Here is an 18,558-nt window from a genome sequence, read left to right on the forward strand (position 1 = left end):
TAGGCTTAAAACTTTCCTTTATGATCAAGCTTATAGTTAGAGCTGGATCAGGTGACCCTGAACCCTCCCTTAGTTATGCTGCTATAGGCCTAGGCTGCTGGGGGGTTCCCATAATGCACTGTTTCTTTTCATTCACCTCTTTTCACTCTGTTTATACTCCACTCTATATTTAATCATTAGTTATTATTAATCTCTGTCTCTCCCCCCTCCGCAGATGACCCCCCCTCCCTGAGCCTGGTTCTGATGGAGGTTTCTTCCTGTTAAAGGGAGTTTTTCCTTCCCACTGTCACCAAGTGCTGCTCATAGGGGTTCGTTTAGACAGTTGGGTTTTCTCTGTAATTACTGTAGGGTCTTTACCCACAATATAAAGCAGCTTGAGGTAACTGTTGTGATTTGGTGCTATATAAATAAAATTGAATTGATCAGAAAACTACAAAAAACAAAATTACAGGAAGCAGGCTATTCTGAAGTATTTTAATGTTGCTCAGAACTCCCGTCAGTATGATGAACTCAGGAATTATTAAAAGGTAAAGTTAACTCAAACAGCCTAAAAATACAGGTATAAAAACTAAAGCTTAGTTAAGTGAAAATTATTGTAGTTTATATAAATGGGAAAATATCTGAAACTATAGTATGTATTTACAAAACTAACAAAAATATGCACATAAAAATATAAAAGAAAGAGAGTACAATCTAACTATATCTGTTAAGATTTCAGTAATAATAAATTTAATCTTATCTTTTGCTTTGTCTGTTGAATATTTCTGTTTATTTCTGAATTAATATAGAGAAGTGCAGAGAAACCCTGTAACCATCACGTATTTACTATAAACACAGTATTTCATTTTTAATTATCAGTATACTCCTAATAGAAAATGTTAGCTTTAGTTCTGGTGAAATTGGTCAAATTTGTCAACACAATACTGCAATATTTCTGTTCAGCTCCTTGAAATAAAGCTGATTAATAAATATAAAAATTAAAAGTTTAATTTCAAATCTATTGTGGTGGCAAAATTGCAGTATCACTGTCTGCAAGAGTTCCAGACCTACCTCTATATATCAATTCTGAAGTCTCATTGGTTAATTTTTCACCTAGTAAATAAATAAACAAATTTCTGGTAATGGTTGTGATAACTTATCATCCAGCTAAGCTATTTTTGACCATTACCTCAAAAAATTCAATTTACTTAAATAAGAATTTTGATAATTTTTGCAGTTACTTTGTAAAGGCGAGGAAGCAGTTAAAATGATTATTCATATTTATTATTTTTCCTTTTCTGTCTGACTAAATCGGCTTGTTTTTCTTGGTAGCAACAGGCTTCCATAAGAAGCTCCCAGTGACACACTAAGCAGTTTGGTTGAGGAAGGAGAGCACCAAACAGGCTGGAAAGAATGTAGCGCATGGAGAAATAAACAGACCTCAAGCTAAACTGAATTAATGTGTTCTCCTGATCCAGCTTTATTATCTTGTTCATTATTAAAAAGCCTGATTTATCTTCATCTGTGTCTTTCTTCAGCCTGCAAAGCATTTCTGGCCTTTTTTTTTTTTTTTTAAATACATGACACTTTCTCAGTAAACTGATCTCTCAACAACATTCCCTTACATTTTAGTGACCATCAGCAATGGAAAATAATAACACTGTAATTTTTCACTGCACACTGCCAGCGAGGCAGCGACGTGACAGCTGCCTCGCAGGCTAAACAATCCATCACACACATCCCCAGACTTCCATTCCTTTACTCCTCACGACACTTATGTCATCAGCTGCTAGAGGAAGAAAATGTCTGCTTGTGTAGATAAGTGGTCACAATTACCATATTCAGGTCAGCGGTTGTGAGGGGTGGGGTGGGGGCAACCCACGGCTGAGATGGGGATTACATAAGAGATAAGGAGGAGCAGAGGGGATCACATGACTGTAAAAACCCCCATGTCTGGACACATCCTGTTTCTGCAGGGGGGAATCTTTCCTCTCTGACACACTTATTGTTGTCTGGTTGTCTGTGCGGTGTATGCTGCCACCTGTTGGTGTTTGAAGGGCTGTGATTAGGTCCTGTATTTCTGCCAGTGTTTTAAAGTACGACTCCTCACTGTTAGGAGGAAGCACGGCTCAGGCTTAAAAAGTCACAAACTATTATTTGAATCAACCCAAAGAAGCAGATTAGCTGTTAAAGCTCCTGAACTTTGAACTGCTTCAGATGCTTCCTGCACCCTGAGGATCGTATGTAAACACAAAGACACAGAGCTGGGCAGGAGGCTATATTCAGATGGAAAAAAACTCAGAATTTCCAGGAGTAAAGTTGAACAACTACAGGAATAAACTTGGATTAATTTAAGAGAAATAAACTCACTAATACGAGAAAAAAATGTTATTCTCTCTGATTATAAAATCCCAAATAGTCAGTCTAATCTTTTCAAATCATACAGCCCTGAACAGGAAGACGGGGTTACTTCAAACACTTTTAATCCAGTGATGATGTTGTTGAAGGTTAGGACAAATAATTTGCTCTCTAGGAGCTGAAGTCTGGTTTTCAGGGGCTTCAATGATGCTCTGATACTGAGGATCGTTTTTATTGTAGGTAAAAATAAATACATAAATAAAACAGAGCTGGAAAGGAGTGTAATTTTCAAAGGAAAACAATCAGAATTAGCAGACTTTGTTTTTAATAAACTTTTAGATAACTTCAGATGCGTTTCTCATCCCAGCAAAGTTGATGTAGTTATGAATGCTAAGAGAAATAATCTGCCCTCTGTGAGCTGAAGTTATGCTTTCAGAGGGTTCACTGATGCTTTAATGTTGATAATAATGAGATAATTATAACCACTGTAGGGAAAATAAAACCTCTGAGAACAAGACCAGTGGGGATATCCTGCTGCCATTAATGAAAGGGTTAGGATAAAAAATAAATATAGAAGTCAGGATAACATCCCAGCCCCATTTCAGCAGACATGTGACTACCTTCTGCAAAACTATTTGACCCTAATTTGGAGGCCTATACATTTAGTCACCCCTGGGTTAGTAGAGACAGAAAACAGCATGCACATCTTTGAGGAGCAAAGAACACATATGTCAGATTTCATGGCTCAAACCACGGCACACATTTCCAAGAGAAAATTTGACTGTTGTATTTGATTAAATGTAAAATTCATCATTTTATATTCTCCGAGTTAATGAAGTCACAAACTGTCCAGAAATAAAAACTGAATTATTAAATGCCAAACTTAAAGCAGCGTTGAAGGCACAGGGGGATCTAACCTGGTCCATTAAGTAGATCTGTGTTCTATGTTCCCCCGTCTGTCATCATGAGCTTGTGTTTGTCTTCATCCCTTCTTCTGGACGTAGCGTTTCCCCAGATGAACAGGATCAACTTTCTGGGATTTCCTTACCTGGATGACTGCACATACATCACGACACTGTCAGTCTTCATGTTTTAGTGTTTCATATTTGTTTTGCTGGTTACATGAAACGGCCCAGCTCCTGCTACCTCCTCCACACTGTTGAGGGTGTGCTGGGAGAAGCAGCACACCTTTTTGTGATGGCACACTGTGTCCACCGCCTACTAAATCAGCCCCCCCCCCCCCCCCCCCCCAGTGTGCAGCTGCTGTCACCTTCATTTGCACCAAAGCGAGTTTCTCTTCTCTGAAAGAAGCAGTAAGTCAAACAGATGTGTGTGATGTGGTATCATGACTTTGTTGTATCTTTGTCCTCTACATTTACAGCCATCCCCATAATTCCAGCTTCCCGATAAGATGCTGAAAATTAATTCAAATATGAGAAGTGTGGTTTGTGACCCCCGTTTTTCTGTTACTGGTAAATGTCTCTGCTCTTGAGGCCTAAACAATAAAGCACTGTGGACTGTGTTTAAGGGAGAAGATGCAGCAGGTTTTATTTTGGCAAAGCTTAAGAAAAAAATTAGAAAACTATCAGAAGCACTACAGTGAATGCAGCTGATCACTAAACTCAGCACATTAATCTCTTTATACAAGCACAGTTATGGACAAAATGTGAGGAGAGAGTTGTAATAATTAACTCTCCCAGTCTTCAGACTCTCCCTTTATGAGTTTGTCCCAGTAGCTGTCCATTAGAGCATTCGGCAGCAGCTCTTCATCATCCACCAAATGGATGATTTTGATTTTCATGAGATGGTTGAAGCTGCCTGTCTCTGCAGAAGTGGAAGAGACACAATGTACAATCTAATTTAATAATGCTGTGACAAACTGCAGTGGCTGTTCTTTATCATCCTCTCTGTTTCTTTGAGTAGGCTAGAAGGAAATGTCTTAGCAGCAACAGGTCAATAGAGGATGCTATCTCCACTGCACTTCACATTACACTGACCCACCTGGACTGCCATAACACTTATGTTAGAATGCTTTTCATTGATTTCACTTCAGCATTTAACACAGTGATCCCTTCCAAGCTGATTTCAAAGCTTAGTCAGCTTGGCATCAGTACGTCACTCTGTAATTGGATTCTGGACTTTCTAACTAATAGACCCCAGTCTGTTAAGTTAGGCAACTTCCACTCAGCCTCCATCACCCTGAACACTGGCGTGCCACAAGGCTGTGTGCTGAGTCCCCTCTTATACTCCCTGTTCACCCACGACTGTGTTCCTCTTTACGGTTCCAACTCCATAATCAAGTTCGCGGACGATACTACGGTGATAGGCCTAATCAAAGACAACGATGAAACGGCCTACAGGGAGGAGGTTCAGCATCTGGCTGTATGGTGTGAGGACAACAACCTGGAGCTTAACACAGGGAAAACGAAAGAGATTATTGTGGACTTTAGAAGAACTGCAAGTCGGGCACACACCCCCATCTGCATCAATGGTGCAGTAGTAGAGCGGGTGCCCAGCTTCAAATTCCTCGGCGTCCACATCTCTGAAGATCTCTCTTGGTCCCTCAACTCGTCAGTCCTGGTCAGAAAGGCACAACAGCGCCTTTATTTTCTTCGGAGACTCAAAAAAGCTTACTTGTGTCCCAGAATACTCGTGAACTTTTACCGCTGTACCATTGAGAGCATTCTTACAAACTGCATCTCTGTGTGGTACGGCAACTGCTCCGCAGCTGACCGGAAAGCTCTTCAGCAGGTGGTTAAAACTGCCCAACGTATCATCGGCACTCAGTTACCCACCATACAGGACATTTACAGTAAACGGTGCCTGGGTAAAGCGAGGAACATTATCAAGGACGTCTCTCATCCTAACCCTGGGTTTTTCACCCTACTTCCGTCTGGCAGGCGTTTCAGGTGCCTTCGCTCTCGTACCAGCAGGCTCAGGAAGAGTTTCTTTCCTGAGGCTGTAACCCTGCTAAATTCCAGTTCATCATTGTAAAATATTACTGCACTTCGTACCACATTTAAACCTTGTACTTTTTATAAATGTTTTTATAAATGTTTTATCAGGACTAGTATAATCAGTATTTGTAAATTTGCACATGGTATTATTGCACTATCTACACCAGCCCAACAATAATGTATATACTGTATATATTTGCCATACTTATATACTTAATTTTGTTTACTCTCATTCATTATTTATTCATGTAGCCATTTTATTTTTTATTTTATTTATTTATTTTATTTTATTTTTTTTTCTCTCTCTATAACTATAGGTTAGTGTATTCACTGTACAATTAATATTATCCGTTTAATAGTCTCAATTTTTTTATTCTACCTATCTGGTTACTCCTGCACTTTAATTGTGCATCAGATGTATATAATCCCTATCTTGCATTTCTGGTCAGATGCTACTGCATTTCGTTGGCTCTGTATTTTTACTTTGCACAATGACAATAAAGTTGAATCAGTGTTTCCAAAGATTCAGATTCTTCTGTGATGGCGAGCATGTCCACCACACAGGTTTATTCAAACCATTTATAAGGTGCTCCTCTGTAAATGCTTCATTTACTGAGTACTTTGAGGCAAATATATAAAGGAGCAACACAGTCAGCTGCCTCTCCACTAAGTCTGTCATTCTGCAGATGAACTCTAACTCCACTGCCTTGGACTGCAGCGGCTCAGTAAGCTCAGCAAAATGCCACATGGTTAGAGTGGCCCTAAATATGAGACGGGAAGGGTCGGATCGGATGTCAGCACACACGAAGATACCTGTGGTGATCGTCTCCGGAGAAGAACGTTCCCTGCAGTTTTCCTCAGGAGATCTCTGTGCTGTGTTTCCTTCAGCCTCCATATTCAGTAAGTAATAAGACAAAGGTCTGCTTTTGAATGTCACCTGGGGAAACAATGGAAAGAGTTCAGAGTTCACAAATATCTAATGTGTCCATAAACAACGACTTGTGGGCTACCTGAAACCTGAGCGTCCATCACATGAGCGCAGATCCACAGTAAACTCTAAATCACTATAGCCTGCAATTAAAAAATACAGCTACACTAAAGTCAGAAAATTTGTTTGGTGGATTACTTCGTTTTAACGATGCTTCTTGGCAATAATTCTTATACCGTTGGAAAGCTTGTTTATTTTCCCTTAAATGGAGCCACATTTGTAAGGAAAATGATTTGTGGGATGAGCAGCAGCGTTGAGCATGTGGGCTGCACCATGAAAAACTTCTCTGCCAATGCCAACAGCTTATTCTGCTGCTGACTCTTGTTTGGGTAACTAATCAGAAGAAACAACACAATACTCAAGAAATACAGTAAATACTCAGCTAGTGAGTAAATATAACCTAAAAACATCAGCACCGCTGACAGGGGGAGGGGTGGGGGTCAAAGTGCTGTTACAGTAAAGTCAGAGAACAAGTGTGTGAAGTTTGTTGGGTCTAGATTGAACAGGATGCATCACTAGTTCATTAGTTCACAAGACTTTCAGAAAACTTTGACCTTTAACCTTTACCTTGAGGTCAAAGCCACCGAGATTCAAAGTCGTCAGAGTTTTCTGGTGTGAATTTGAACATCCTAGATCCCACCGTTCTCGAATTATGGCCAACATTAAAGTTTCTGTGGAACAGCCGTCTCTGCCGTCTATGGAAGCTTGTTTCCACCATCCATAACTCGAAATGTCAAGAAAACAATAAAAACTTTAGCGCTGCCAATCAGGAAGCTCAATGAAGGAACATCACTTCCTTGTTACCTGGAAGCAGGAGGCTGAAGGCCTCAGCTGTCCCACAGTTCAACACTGATTCCTTTTATGCAGCTTTTATTTACCAGAAGGGATCAAAGGTCACAAACCTGACCACAGTTGGTTCATGTTTGCTGCACACTGCTAGCTCACCGATGCTGTCGCTGCCCGATTCTGAGTGCGGATGACACAACACGCCCGTTACCCGGGTAACAAGGAAATGTTCACAGAGCTAACTCGAAATTTTGACTTAATCTCTGTCCCAATGCAGGCCTTTAAAATACATCAACACTCACCAGCAGATACATCAAATACAGTGAAAACACAAACTGTACCATGAAACTCACACACTTCACAAACTGTTCAACACAAGGCACACAAGGCACACAATAGAAGCACAACAAAAGGAGACGCAGCAGATCATTCATGACAAAATGACTTTAAGACCTTTTTCAGTCACTTGTTTTCAATACAGAAAAAAAGATTCTCGCTCTGTAACTTTAGTGGTTAAAGAAGTCCCGTTTGAGTAACGGATCCATCAGACTGCACAGCAGTTTATTCTAGCGTGAGATAAGAGTTTACCTTACAGGTAGCTTATTAATCAGAAGCCTCAGGAGCGGTCTGACAGGAATGAATGGATTCTTTTTTTTCATGCGGTGCTGCTCTGTCTGAAAATGACCTCAGGCCTCAGGCCTGCTGTGAGTTACAACAACAGATAACACGAACCTTGTCCCAGGCGTATGCTGAGCCGACCGGGATGTTGTTCCCAAGGATCGACTCGAGCCAGCATTCAGGAGCCAGGTGCACCTTTCCTTTACTCAGTATGGAACCATCAGCCAGCACCTGAGCAAAGTGACAGTGACCCTGAAAAGGGGACAGAAAGTCAGGTTGTTTTAAACATTCACTGTGGATGCAGGTGTACACACAGTTCCCCCTGTCAGCTGACCATTTTTTCTCAAAATCTAGTCTGGCTTCAACGTTGCAGGCTCAGGGTGCGTTCCCAAAATACCTCCAATCTCCTTTTCCTAGCCTCAATGAAAATGTCACTGAGGTCAAGGAAAGGTGGGTAGGAGAACTGATAAGGACTCAGGAAAAGAGAAGAGAATCCCAACAACCTGACACTAGTCTCCTTAACCGTGTGACGCTAGCTAGCTGGTGTGTTGAAACTACAATGTGCAGAAGTTGGACAACAAAATGCGCGTCTTAACTTCACCACAACTTGTTTCCCTTTCGGGAGGAGGGAATTTAAATGAATCATGCAAATGTGATTTACAGAGCTTGCGGCACACAATTTACTGCAAATTGCACAAAATCTAAATTGCACTTTGCGTGGATGGCTCAAAGCTGCGAGCGCAGTATCAAAACTTTGGCTCTGTCCTAAAACTCTTCACTCAGTCCTCACGCTGAGCCTTTAGAGGCCCACTCATTGATCCTCAGTATGATCCTGGTATTTTCCTGAAACAGCAGAAATTAACTGAACTGAGCTGCCTTTTTCTCAGCAGTGCACACACAGTGAGCAACTTCTCTCTATTGAACCTGTAACAAATAAAAGTGAAATGTCTGTGAAAACATGGTTATTAATAAGTCTTGATTAGTGTGTAGATTAATGCCTGAGTGTTGCAGCGTGCTTTAAAAAACAAAAGCAGCGATGTGGGACAGTAACACAGTAACAGGATGGTTTGGTGTACAGGGCACCTTTTCCTCAGACTTCAGCTGCACGCAGTGGAACAGTTTGTAATAATGCAGCTCTCCTCTGGATAAATCCTGCACTCCACCTGTGCATTAATGCTCAGACCCTTTGCTCAGTGATTTCTATCAGGAGAGTTTTCCCTTTCACCAAAAACATATTGATTCTCCTTCATCCTTCTCTCATTGATCTGAGCCGCCTCGCTGTTTTCAGAGAGAAGCACGTGTGAAACCTGAGCTTACACCAGATTATTATGGTTAGTTTTCCTGCTGGATCGATGATCCAGTGACTTATTCCCTCATCCTTGTTTAGGATAGACCTTTGCCCAGTAAATACTCGTACTAAGTTTCAGAAGAATAAGACTATAAATAAGGGAGAAGTAATGAGTGGAATTAAACTTTAATCTACAGTATTTCTTGAAAAATTTCAAACATTTTTAAAATGTAAAATTTTTACATTTTTTTGTATTATTTTCTTTGTTTGCAGTATATTTGTTTTATGACAACAAATAGACTATGATACCAATATTGCAGTACTGCAGTAGTACGTTCACACATGCTGGGATTAGCAGTCAGTGATTTTAAAGTATGAACTACCAGTTGTTACATACATTGTAGACTAGCAGCCACTCATCACTAATTATTACTGATTATTATCAGAATGCTGTCTGGTGCTGACGGGGAAAAGCAAAGAGCTTCTTCTGACCTTCCACAGCAGCTGTAGAGCACCTCCAGGTGAGATGACCCCCCCCTGTATGAGCTTAGAGAGACATCTGCTGTTGTCCTTGGCTCTGGTCTGAATCAGTGCATTTTTTCCTCTTTTCATTAACTTGAAGTGTTGTAAAGCACTTCCTGGTTGTGCAGCATCTGTGTAGCTATTGGCTGTCTGGGCACATCTTAGCAGACTGGCCTGTGCAGCTGCTTTACGGCTGCCTTCATTACAGCTGCGTGTTTCTCTGGGTTTTGAAGAATCCGGTGAAAGTCTGGCTTTTGTGGTAATGTACGCGTCCACCAAATGCTTGTGCTTCTGGAGCATCTCCATCAAGGTTCTCTGACATGCAGCAAGGGATGAGAGCTGGCCTTTCAGCACACAATGCCGAAGGCAGACAGGCACGCTCCTACACCAAGAGAGGCAAAGAAGAAGAAGGTGTTTTTCTATAGGACTCTGATGCTCTGCTTCAATGGTAACAGCAACAGGACTGCATAAAGATTCATTAAAAACACCCTCAGCAATAAACAGAAGCACAGTGTCTTTTCCGTGAAACTGCTGTTAGTCTCTGGAGCTTGAAAAAAGGTGACTGGACTTCTTTAAGTTTCTTGAAGATATTTCCCCTCTCATTGAGATGAAGGATAGGCTCAGTAGGATCAGCCATTATTAATTTTCCCTTAATAAAAGCATGTTCACTTCATTTAGTCTCATAGTTTTCCACTAGTCATCTACACTCCACCTCCATGACTCCATGTCCCACCAGTGACCACCTGTGGTGGTAAAGATGAATAAAATATCTAAAATCTCTTTGCTCACAAATATAGTTTAAACAATCCTGGAGCTGAAAGCAGTTTTATGTCATTGTGCACGGGTCAGATTCTGCATTTAAACAGCTGCTGCTGGAAGAGTTTTGCAAACACTGAATTTTTCATATTTCTAATTATACACTGAAAGCATACTAAACATTTGGGGTTCACTTGATGTAGTTTTGATAAAAAGCCCTGTGTTAATACTAGCTCACAAAGATGAGAGCAGTTCCTGTACTGACCGATATTTTCGGGCAAGCTTGTCCTTCTCCGAGTGCTGCTTGGCGAGCACCTCAATCAGGACCCTCTGGATCTCTGCTAGAGCGTCACGATATCTGCCTGTAAACAAATACCAAACACACTCAGCATCTTCCTGGGTGTCGTATAGTTGATATAATGTGAAGCAGCCTTTACCTGCATCCTTCAGACTTGTCAGAGGCCAAGTTGACACTTCTGTTTGTTTCCTCCTGACCTCCTCCAAAACCACCGTTATGGCCTCTGCATGACTTGGCTATGTAATAAAAGGATAATAAGGGAAGTAGTAAGACCTGTGAAGCTTTCAATAAAGTGATGCTACATGTCATTTGTTAACTGGACCTAAGCTATGGATGGTTAAAAGAACTGCTTTTGTCCATGTACATTAAATCCAGCCTCAGCTGCCAGTCGGTAATGAAGAGCTCTCACATTATGAGTGTTGGTGTCTTTCCCGCTCAGCTGAAAGTCTCCAGGCCCTCTGGTCCTGTCTCTGCCACCTGCTTTCCTCCATTGTAGGTCTGATGTTTCACTGTAGCTGCAGCTGCTGTGGCAGGAGAGCTGCTCATGGCAGCAAGGCTCTGAGGACAAGAAACAATCCAACACTCACATCTCATTTCTAATCCAGCCGCTCAGCATGGTTTCCTGTAGGTTTAGATTCTATTTGTGAGGCGATATTTATGCCCATATTTTCTTAAATGAATTATGGAATAATTCTAGTTAAAGATTTCTCCTCTGCAACTATTTTATGTGGCAGAGTTTGTGACACATTTATAGCAGAGTACTATAATCAGTTTCTCTCCAGTGAGTCTCTCAGGCTGCTGACCAACACCAACATCTTGGACTGACTGTCTCAACAACAGTACTACTTGTTCTTCTCTGGAGCTTCAGTGAGCTGGGTATAGCTGTATGTGAACCAGTTTTTTACCTGTTACAGGTAAAAAAGGCCACTCTAGATTAGAGTGGCCTTCCAGCTTGTAGCAGATCTCAAGAGCAGGCCTCTGGTCAAAACAGTGGAGCTGGAGTCTGTCTGATGGGATGAGAGAACTCTAAAAGCAGCTGAATAATATCCGGGTCTGCACAATACCAACAATCCAGCCAGAACGTGGGGCTAATTTGTTAAAATAATAGTAAGGGGACTGTCCACTAGTAAATCAATCATAGATGATGCTGCTCTCCAGAATAGACTAGGAAAAAATGTCAAATATACTTGGCAGGGCTTTCAAACTATGCCGGCGGCAGGCGCATTTTCCACCTACTCCACCACTCTGCACGTCTACTTTTTAATTTTCCTAAAAAGATTTTCGCTGTCTCCATTTCCAGCGCCACGTGGACGCAAATGGCAATATTTACATTCTTTCAATCTGAGCCATTTGATTGGTTCACTACTGCCATGTGACTATTCACGTCTGCTGGCTTGGGTCTCGGTCATAAGGTGCCTGCTACTTTGGCACTTTGTCCCCCTGCTACTCCAAAACAATTTGAAAGTCCTGACTTGGGTGGAAGCTTTTGTCCTGTCTCTGACGCTATATAAATAACATTGAACTGACTTGAATTGGACAGAAAAGCTTACTGGTTACTGATATGCATGGACATGATTATCAAATATCCAAACTGTCATTAAGTTACAGTAAGAAAGTTAGGTAAAAAAACCGTTATGGCTATTTTTATATATATATTCTGCTTTTTATGGGCACGCTGATGTAATGTTAATCCAGAAAATAAGAAAGGATGTAATGAGTTACAGTTATTACAGTGGCGGTAATAGACCTACAAGCTGATTGTTGTCTGTCACTGAAGAACAAAAGCTGAAGATGAACTACTAACTACTGATGAGTGGACGCGGTGGTTCTGTACCACATGCTGCCGTATGCCTGTGCCAACCTGTGACGTGTGAGCTGTACCTGATGAAGTCAGAGAAAGCAGTTTCAGATGGAGTGTGAAGAATTTGGCTTATCTATAGATCCTGGCCTGAGAAATACTGCTCAGTATCCTGAAAACACTCACACCTTCCAAAATAAGGCCAAAAGCACAAACGCAAAAACAAACAAAAGAAGTGAAATGTTTGTTCGTGACCATATTTGGATAAGAGAGCGGAGTGCTAAAGCTAGCAGGCTTAGTTAGCAATCTACATTCAGGACAGGTCCAATGTACAGAAACATACATCTGCTAATTAGTGCTAAGTGACAGGCTACTAAAATAATAGACTTTCACTCAGTGAAACTTCAGCACAAACTCATTTGATTACACTATCCAGCAGTAGAGCTGTGCCATACCATCCGCGGTAATCCCGTATATATCATTGCTATAGCAACACCATGTTTTTACATTCCCTAGTGCACACAACAAAGACCCTAGCCCTGGTATGTCTGAGAGTGAGAGCATGTGTCACCCACATATAAAGAAATGAATCAAATAAGCATCAGTGGAGCACTGCTGGGTCACACTCCATATGACAGGAAGAGTAAAGGGTGGGTGGAAATCACTGATGTGGTTACATGCAAGCAGCTGCTTAAAAATACAACAGCTGCTTAAAAATATTTTCAGTTTTATTATGAGAGAATATTGTGCAGCTCCTGATGAGTTACAAGGTTAAGTTACTTTAGTTATTGTTAAACTAGAGTGTTAAATACTTATTTTATACTTTTACCTAAAAATGCTGGTGAAAACACTGCACAGGCTACTTTTATGCTTACAGCTGATTTACTTCTTACTACTATGTCACTGGATATAATGCTTAGTCACTACTGTTGCACTATATTGGTGCTGCTGCTGCTGACACTTTGTTTCAATAAATTCACACTTTGAATTAGGGAGTGTGTCACCAATGAGAGTAGCTCAGTGGAAAAGAAGGATGCAAAATGCCCTTAATTTACTGGTACTTACAAATACTGCTGCCTGCAAGCTGCAAGCAGCAGTAAAACAGTATTTTTTTTTAGAATCATCACAATTATTAAAAAATATTGTGATATAAATTTAAGGCTATATTGCCAATCCCTACCTGGCAGTCATTAACATTATTGTTTTCTCTGCCAGTAAAACTTGTATCTATTATTGTTGCCGGCCAATGACAGAAAAATGTTCCGTAAGAAGCTGAAATGTTGCTCACCTGGTTGTCGGTGCTGTGCTGATGCATTACAGGACTTTGTATGAGTGACAGAAGGTGCCTGGAAAGTCCTGAGCAGCTCTCTGATGCTTTCCTCCTTTGCCATGTCGAACGCCGTGAGGCCACCGATGTGCTTTTCGCTGGCGTTTGAACCAAACTCTAGGAGACGTTTCACTACCTGTGCAGCACACATGGATTTCACAAGCTTTTTATTTTTTTTTCCAGCCACTGCAGCATGTGTGTACGCACGCCTGTGTTTTTCTTTCTTCTTTTCAGTCACATTTTTGTGCCAGTTTACAATCTCTTGATCAGAGTAAGTTCTTCTGTTTTTCTGAACCCAATAAAAAAATGTGTTTTTCCCATCATAGAGGAATCAAAGCTTGATGCTGGGTCTGTGGAAAGTGTTACTACAACCAATTTTTCTGCATCTTAAAAGTTTCTCTATCACCTGATAGTGTCCACTGTAAACAGCATCATGTAGAGGTGTCACTCCATCACAGCTTCTAACATTAACATCAGCTCCAGCCTTCAACAGCTCCTCCACCACCGCTTCATCGCCCACTGCAGAAGCCTCGTGGAGAGCCGTCCATCCTGGCAGGTCGAGTCAATATATATTGATCACAATGGGGTTTGTGTTTGGTTAATAACAGATGGCAGTAGACCCTGTCAGAAGACAGATGTGATTAAGCGGTGACACACCTGCGTGGTCCTCCATGTTGACGCTGATTCCGGCTTGAATGAGCAGTTTGACTTGAGTCAGATCTCTTTTCTTGCACGCAGTGTGCAGAAGAGTCTCTCCCTTCCCATTTCTCTTGTGAAGGGTCGTTTTGGGGATTTTCACACACCGTGAGACTTTTGCTTCGAAGAACATTAAAAACAGATTTATGAACATAAATGAAGCTAAAACATGTCAGATTAAATAATCGTGGTAATTACCTGATTGTGATGAAGGCTCTGCACAGCCTGCTGTGGGCTGAATACGGCTGGACATCACAGGCTCGGCTGCTTTGTGCTCATTTATGTTCACCCCTGTTTTCTTTTTCATTTCTTTGTCCTCAGCTTCTGGACCTGAATCAGTTGTGAGGATGACCTCAGCTGCTCCTCTGTTTTGCCAGGCGCTGAGATCCTGCAACAAGCTTAAAGAGTCATCGTCTGAGGAAGACAGATCTCCATTTCTGTCGGCCTCTTGATTGTAGCTGTGAGTCATCTCTAGGGTGTCTCTGGAAGGAAAAACCAGAGGTGACAGCTACAGGTTAGCACTTTGACAGCAATTATAACTATTCTGCTTATAATTATCACAGATATCCTGTTTTACTATGATTTCTAGGTTCTGTTCGGGGTCATGGTTTTTGCATTTAGTTCCTGACTCCCTGATGTTTCTGTGTCTTAGTTCTTAGTCCTGATCTCTGTATCTAGTCTTTCCTGTTTTACTTTGACAGTCTGTGGTATCTTGTGCGCTGTATTCAGTTTCATTTCCTTTGTCTTGTTAGATTGTGTTCAGCTGTTTTCTCTGGTGTGTTCCTCATCATTGTGCGCTGTGTGCTCTCCTGTCTGCGTTTGCTTCTGATCCAGTGAGTTTTGAATTTGTTCTGCTGGTCTGTCCTGAGTTTCCCAGCAAATAAAAGCTAATGTCTGTCCAGAGTCCTGCCTGCCACAGCCGGTTCATGACACCCTTTACTTTCAAGCCGTTTTCTCACCCGCTTCTCTTCACAGTCTGATTTTATAACAGAGAAGTCACCTGATAAAATCACCATTCACATATGCTAAAGCCACTTATTTAGCTGTATTCACATGTTTAATGCCCACTCAGAGAGAAAGCCCAAAGCCAAATGTGGCCACAGTGACACTGATCTTTGCAGTCTACGGCTCTTTATGCTGGTAACATACTAACATTACCTCATTTTCAAACTGCCAGCTTTCTGAGAAACAGGAGCTAAGACCGAGACTTTGAGACACAGCTTCCTGTAGAAGTGAACAGTATAAAACCAGTGTGTTTTTAAAATCAAAGATTCAAAGCTGTACAGGATGTTCAAATGCCTCCCTGTGGAGAATATTGGTTTGACTGACACGGAGGACTGCAGTCGTACAGCTGTTTATTTTTACCCTATAACTAATGTATAGAACTGACTGTGACTCTTTAAATAACCTCTAAGATGGACCACAGCTCACTGTTTTATCATGTAGGACTTGTGTATCTTTAGTAACAGTAACAAATAAAAAGGAAATTCAATTCTTTCTGTTAAATAATACAGTACAAACTCAACTGCATTTCCAGGAAACCAAGCCAGGAAAAACCCTCATAATAAATACCTTTTTTCTATATTTTCAAAAATAAATAAGTATCTGCAAGGTTACACATGCACCATGAAATCAACCCATCAAGCTACAAATGTCCATGAATGTTTTCTGGTCTGAATCCGGCTGGCCAATCAGGGTTTTTAATAAGACGCCAATTTCTGTCTTCAAATGTGGTTGAAAAGTGAGAGGAGGATGTCTCTCTTAAACTGCTATATTAAAACCATTTTCATGGCTGGCAATGCCGACCCAGAGTCATGCATCATTACTTTAGATAGCTTATAATTCACAAGCATTTTTCTTTTTCAAAAGAACCTCGCATCATTACTGTGCAATGTGTACTGTCATGGGATTGATTATTATAAATAGCACAGCAGCTGAGGCACATTTCACGTGTAATGTTTGCTCAAATTAAGATTTTTGTGCAAAGTTAAATGACATACAGAAAGCTTAAACTCAGGGTAGGGTGTTGTTCAGTGAAAAGATGATACAAGCAAAAACTGCTGATTTAGGAGCTGAAATGACCCTGCATGTTTTGAATAAAGTATTTCATGATAGCAGACTGAGCAGAGTTACCTGTTGAGTTACCTCTGACCGTTTCAAATTCCATTTTAATTATCTAAATGTATTAAATTATTTGCTGTACTTAGGTGTTGTGTTTTTTCTGCACAGTTCAGCGCTCCCTCTGTATAAATATGTGCTCACCAATACCACCTGCAGCATCACTAACTTCAGACTGTGCCAGCAAACACAGTAAGAATCTCTGCCTTCACTCACTGTCACCCATATTTGGTTGGGACAGATACTTACTAGCACTTATCTAAACGTATCAGTCACGTGTCTGTTCATTTCATATGAATGATCTCTGCCGATGCTTGCCTGGAGCCTTTAACCCTTACTCCTTATATGGAATAACACGATGCAGCTCCAACACAATTCATGTTTTCCTCATTAGCATCAGGATGAGATGAACCTTCAACAAAAAAAAAATGAGTTCAGCCTGTAAATGATGGACAGCATCAAACTTCATATACAGTACCAGTCAAGCATTTGTGTCCAAACTTTGGACTGGTCCTCAGCAGAAACCTCATGTCCTGTTTTCACAACAGTCACTAGATGGCAGCAGAGGTTAAACATATGTTTGCTATAAAGCCTGAGACACAATAAATATTCACATAAAACTAAGCATGCAGTCAGAGGAATCACTCCAGCCTGTGAAGGATAAGAAAAACCAAACACACACTCAAAGCACTGCGGTACACAAAGCTAACTTTATAAAACATTATCACCATGTGTTACCATAGTTCTACCTTTATCTGTGAATAAAACACTTAAAGTGGATGCATGCTGTCATATTTCACCACCACATTAGACCACTGATGGGCAAGGCAAGTTTCTTTCTGTTAGTGGGCTCTGTGGAGCTACTCCACATCTCAGAGTAAAACTATTTGAGACCCTCTTAAAATACAGTTTTCCCATATTAGATTTATTACTACATGCGCATAGAGGAATTTTTGGCAACCCCAAAGAGATCTTTAGTTGGATCTGAAGGAAAAGCTGCATTATTTTAATAATGGTTTGACAGTTTTGCTCATTAGGTAATTAACTAAATCATTTTAATTATTAAATGGTCAGAAACAACAGGAATATGCACACATATACGTGGTCAGATAATGTAATTCGCTGCCTTTACTGTACACAATAATGAAAAATGAAAAGGTGTGTTTTTAAATGAAAAGTAGCTTCAGACCAAATTTAAATTAGTTTTACTTTTAATAATTATTAGGGTAGGTACTCTTCATTTTTACCTCGTCACATAATCTATTAATTGGCTTATTATGCCAGCTATATTGGTGAATATGACATCCAAATCACATGATACACTGGTTTCACAAATAAATAGAACCAGATGCTCTGCCAAGGTTAGAAATATTCTCCATTTTGATTATACAAAAATATGAAAATACACATACATATGTGATGCAACATGTGCACATGCCTAATTATCACCGAGGTTGGTGTGCACCTCTCAAATATTATTAAAGCAGCTATATCGGCTGTTATACTGAAGCATCATCTAAATTAGCTTTAACTTCCGTGGCCATGGAAAATTAGATCTGCATATTGTAGAATCACCAGTCAGATCTGGTAGAAATGATAGATAGCTTTCACAGATAGTACAGCCTAAGACATTTTTAGCATATAAAGGCAAACTTTTTAGAGCGAATATTTCTAACAGTCACAACTGTTTTGACAGGAAATTATCTATTTTACCTTTGTTAGCTAGGACAGAAGGTATTCTAATATAATTACATGCTAGGCTTTCTGCTAATGCTGGAGCTCAGTGAGAAACAGTTCAGGCTCCAGTCAGGTTGTTTAGATGAATATATTATATTAATATTTATAACAAACTCTTAATTACCTGTAAATAGGGGATAAAATGTTGTCTGTCCTCTGTTTAAGGTGTACTGTGCTAAAGGGACCTCAGCAGGACAGTGGCGGGAAACTATACGCATGCGTCTTCGTAATTTTCCAGAGGCCTTGATATTGAATCATTTTGATACTAAAGTAATGTTTATATATTATTGTGATGTATTGTTTCGCCAAACTCTGTTCAAATAGATGTCTGT

General features: G+C 40.5%; 1 protein-coding gene across 1 annotated transcript; it reads right to left on the bottom strand.

Moving 5' to 3' along the window:
- Positions 1-3,898: 3,898 nt before the first annotated feature.
- LOC115776069 (ankyrin repeat domain-containing protein 31-like) lies at positions 3,899-18,402 on the bottom strand. The gene is made up of 12 exons (XM_030723685.1): positions 18,351-18,402; positions 14,570-14,853; positions 14,333-14,491; positions 14,082-14,224; positions 13,637-13,811; positions 10,915-11,108; positions 10,690-10,786; positions 10,518-10,614; positions 9,467-9,878; positions 7,801-7,938; positions 6,108-6,231; positions 3,899-4,161 (listed from the first exon to the last, which is right to left on the bottom strand). Exons 2-12 carry the CDS (start codon positions 14,838-14,840, stop codon positions 4,025-4,027), a joined length of 1,947 nt encoding a protein of 648 aa, XP_030579545.1. The 5' UTR covers positions 14,841-14,853; positions 18,351-18,402; the 3' UTR covers positions 3,899-4,024.
- Between the last annotated feature and the right edge of the window lie 156 nt (positions 18,403-18,558).

This window comes from Archocentrus centrarchus, unplaced genomic scaffold (genome assembly GCF_007364275.1).
Source record: "Archocentrus centrarchus isolate MPI-CPG fArcCen1 unplaced genomic scaffold, fArcCen1 scaffold_26_ctg1, whole genome shotgun sequence".
Lineage (NCBI taxonomy): Eukaryota > Metazoa > Chordata > Actinopteri > Cichliformes > Cichlidae > Archocentrus > Archocentrus centrarchus.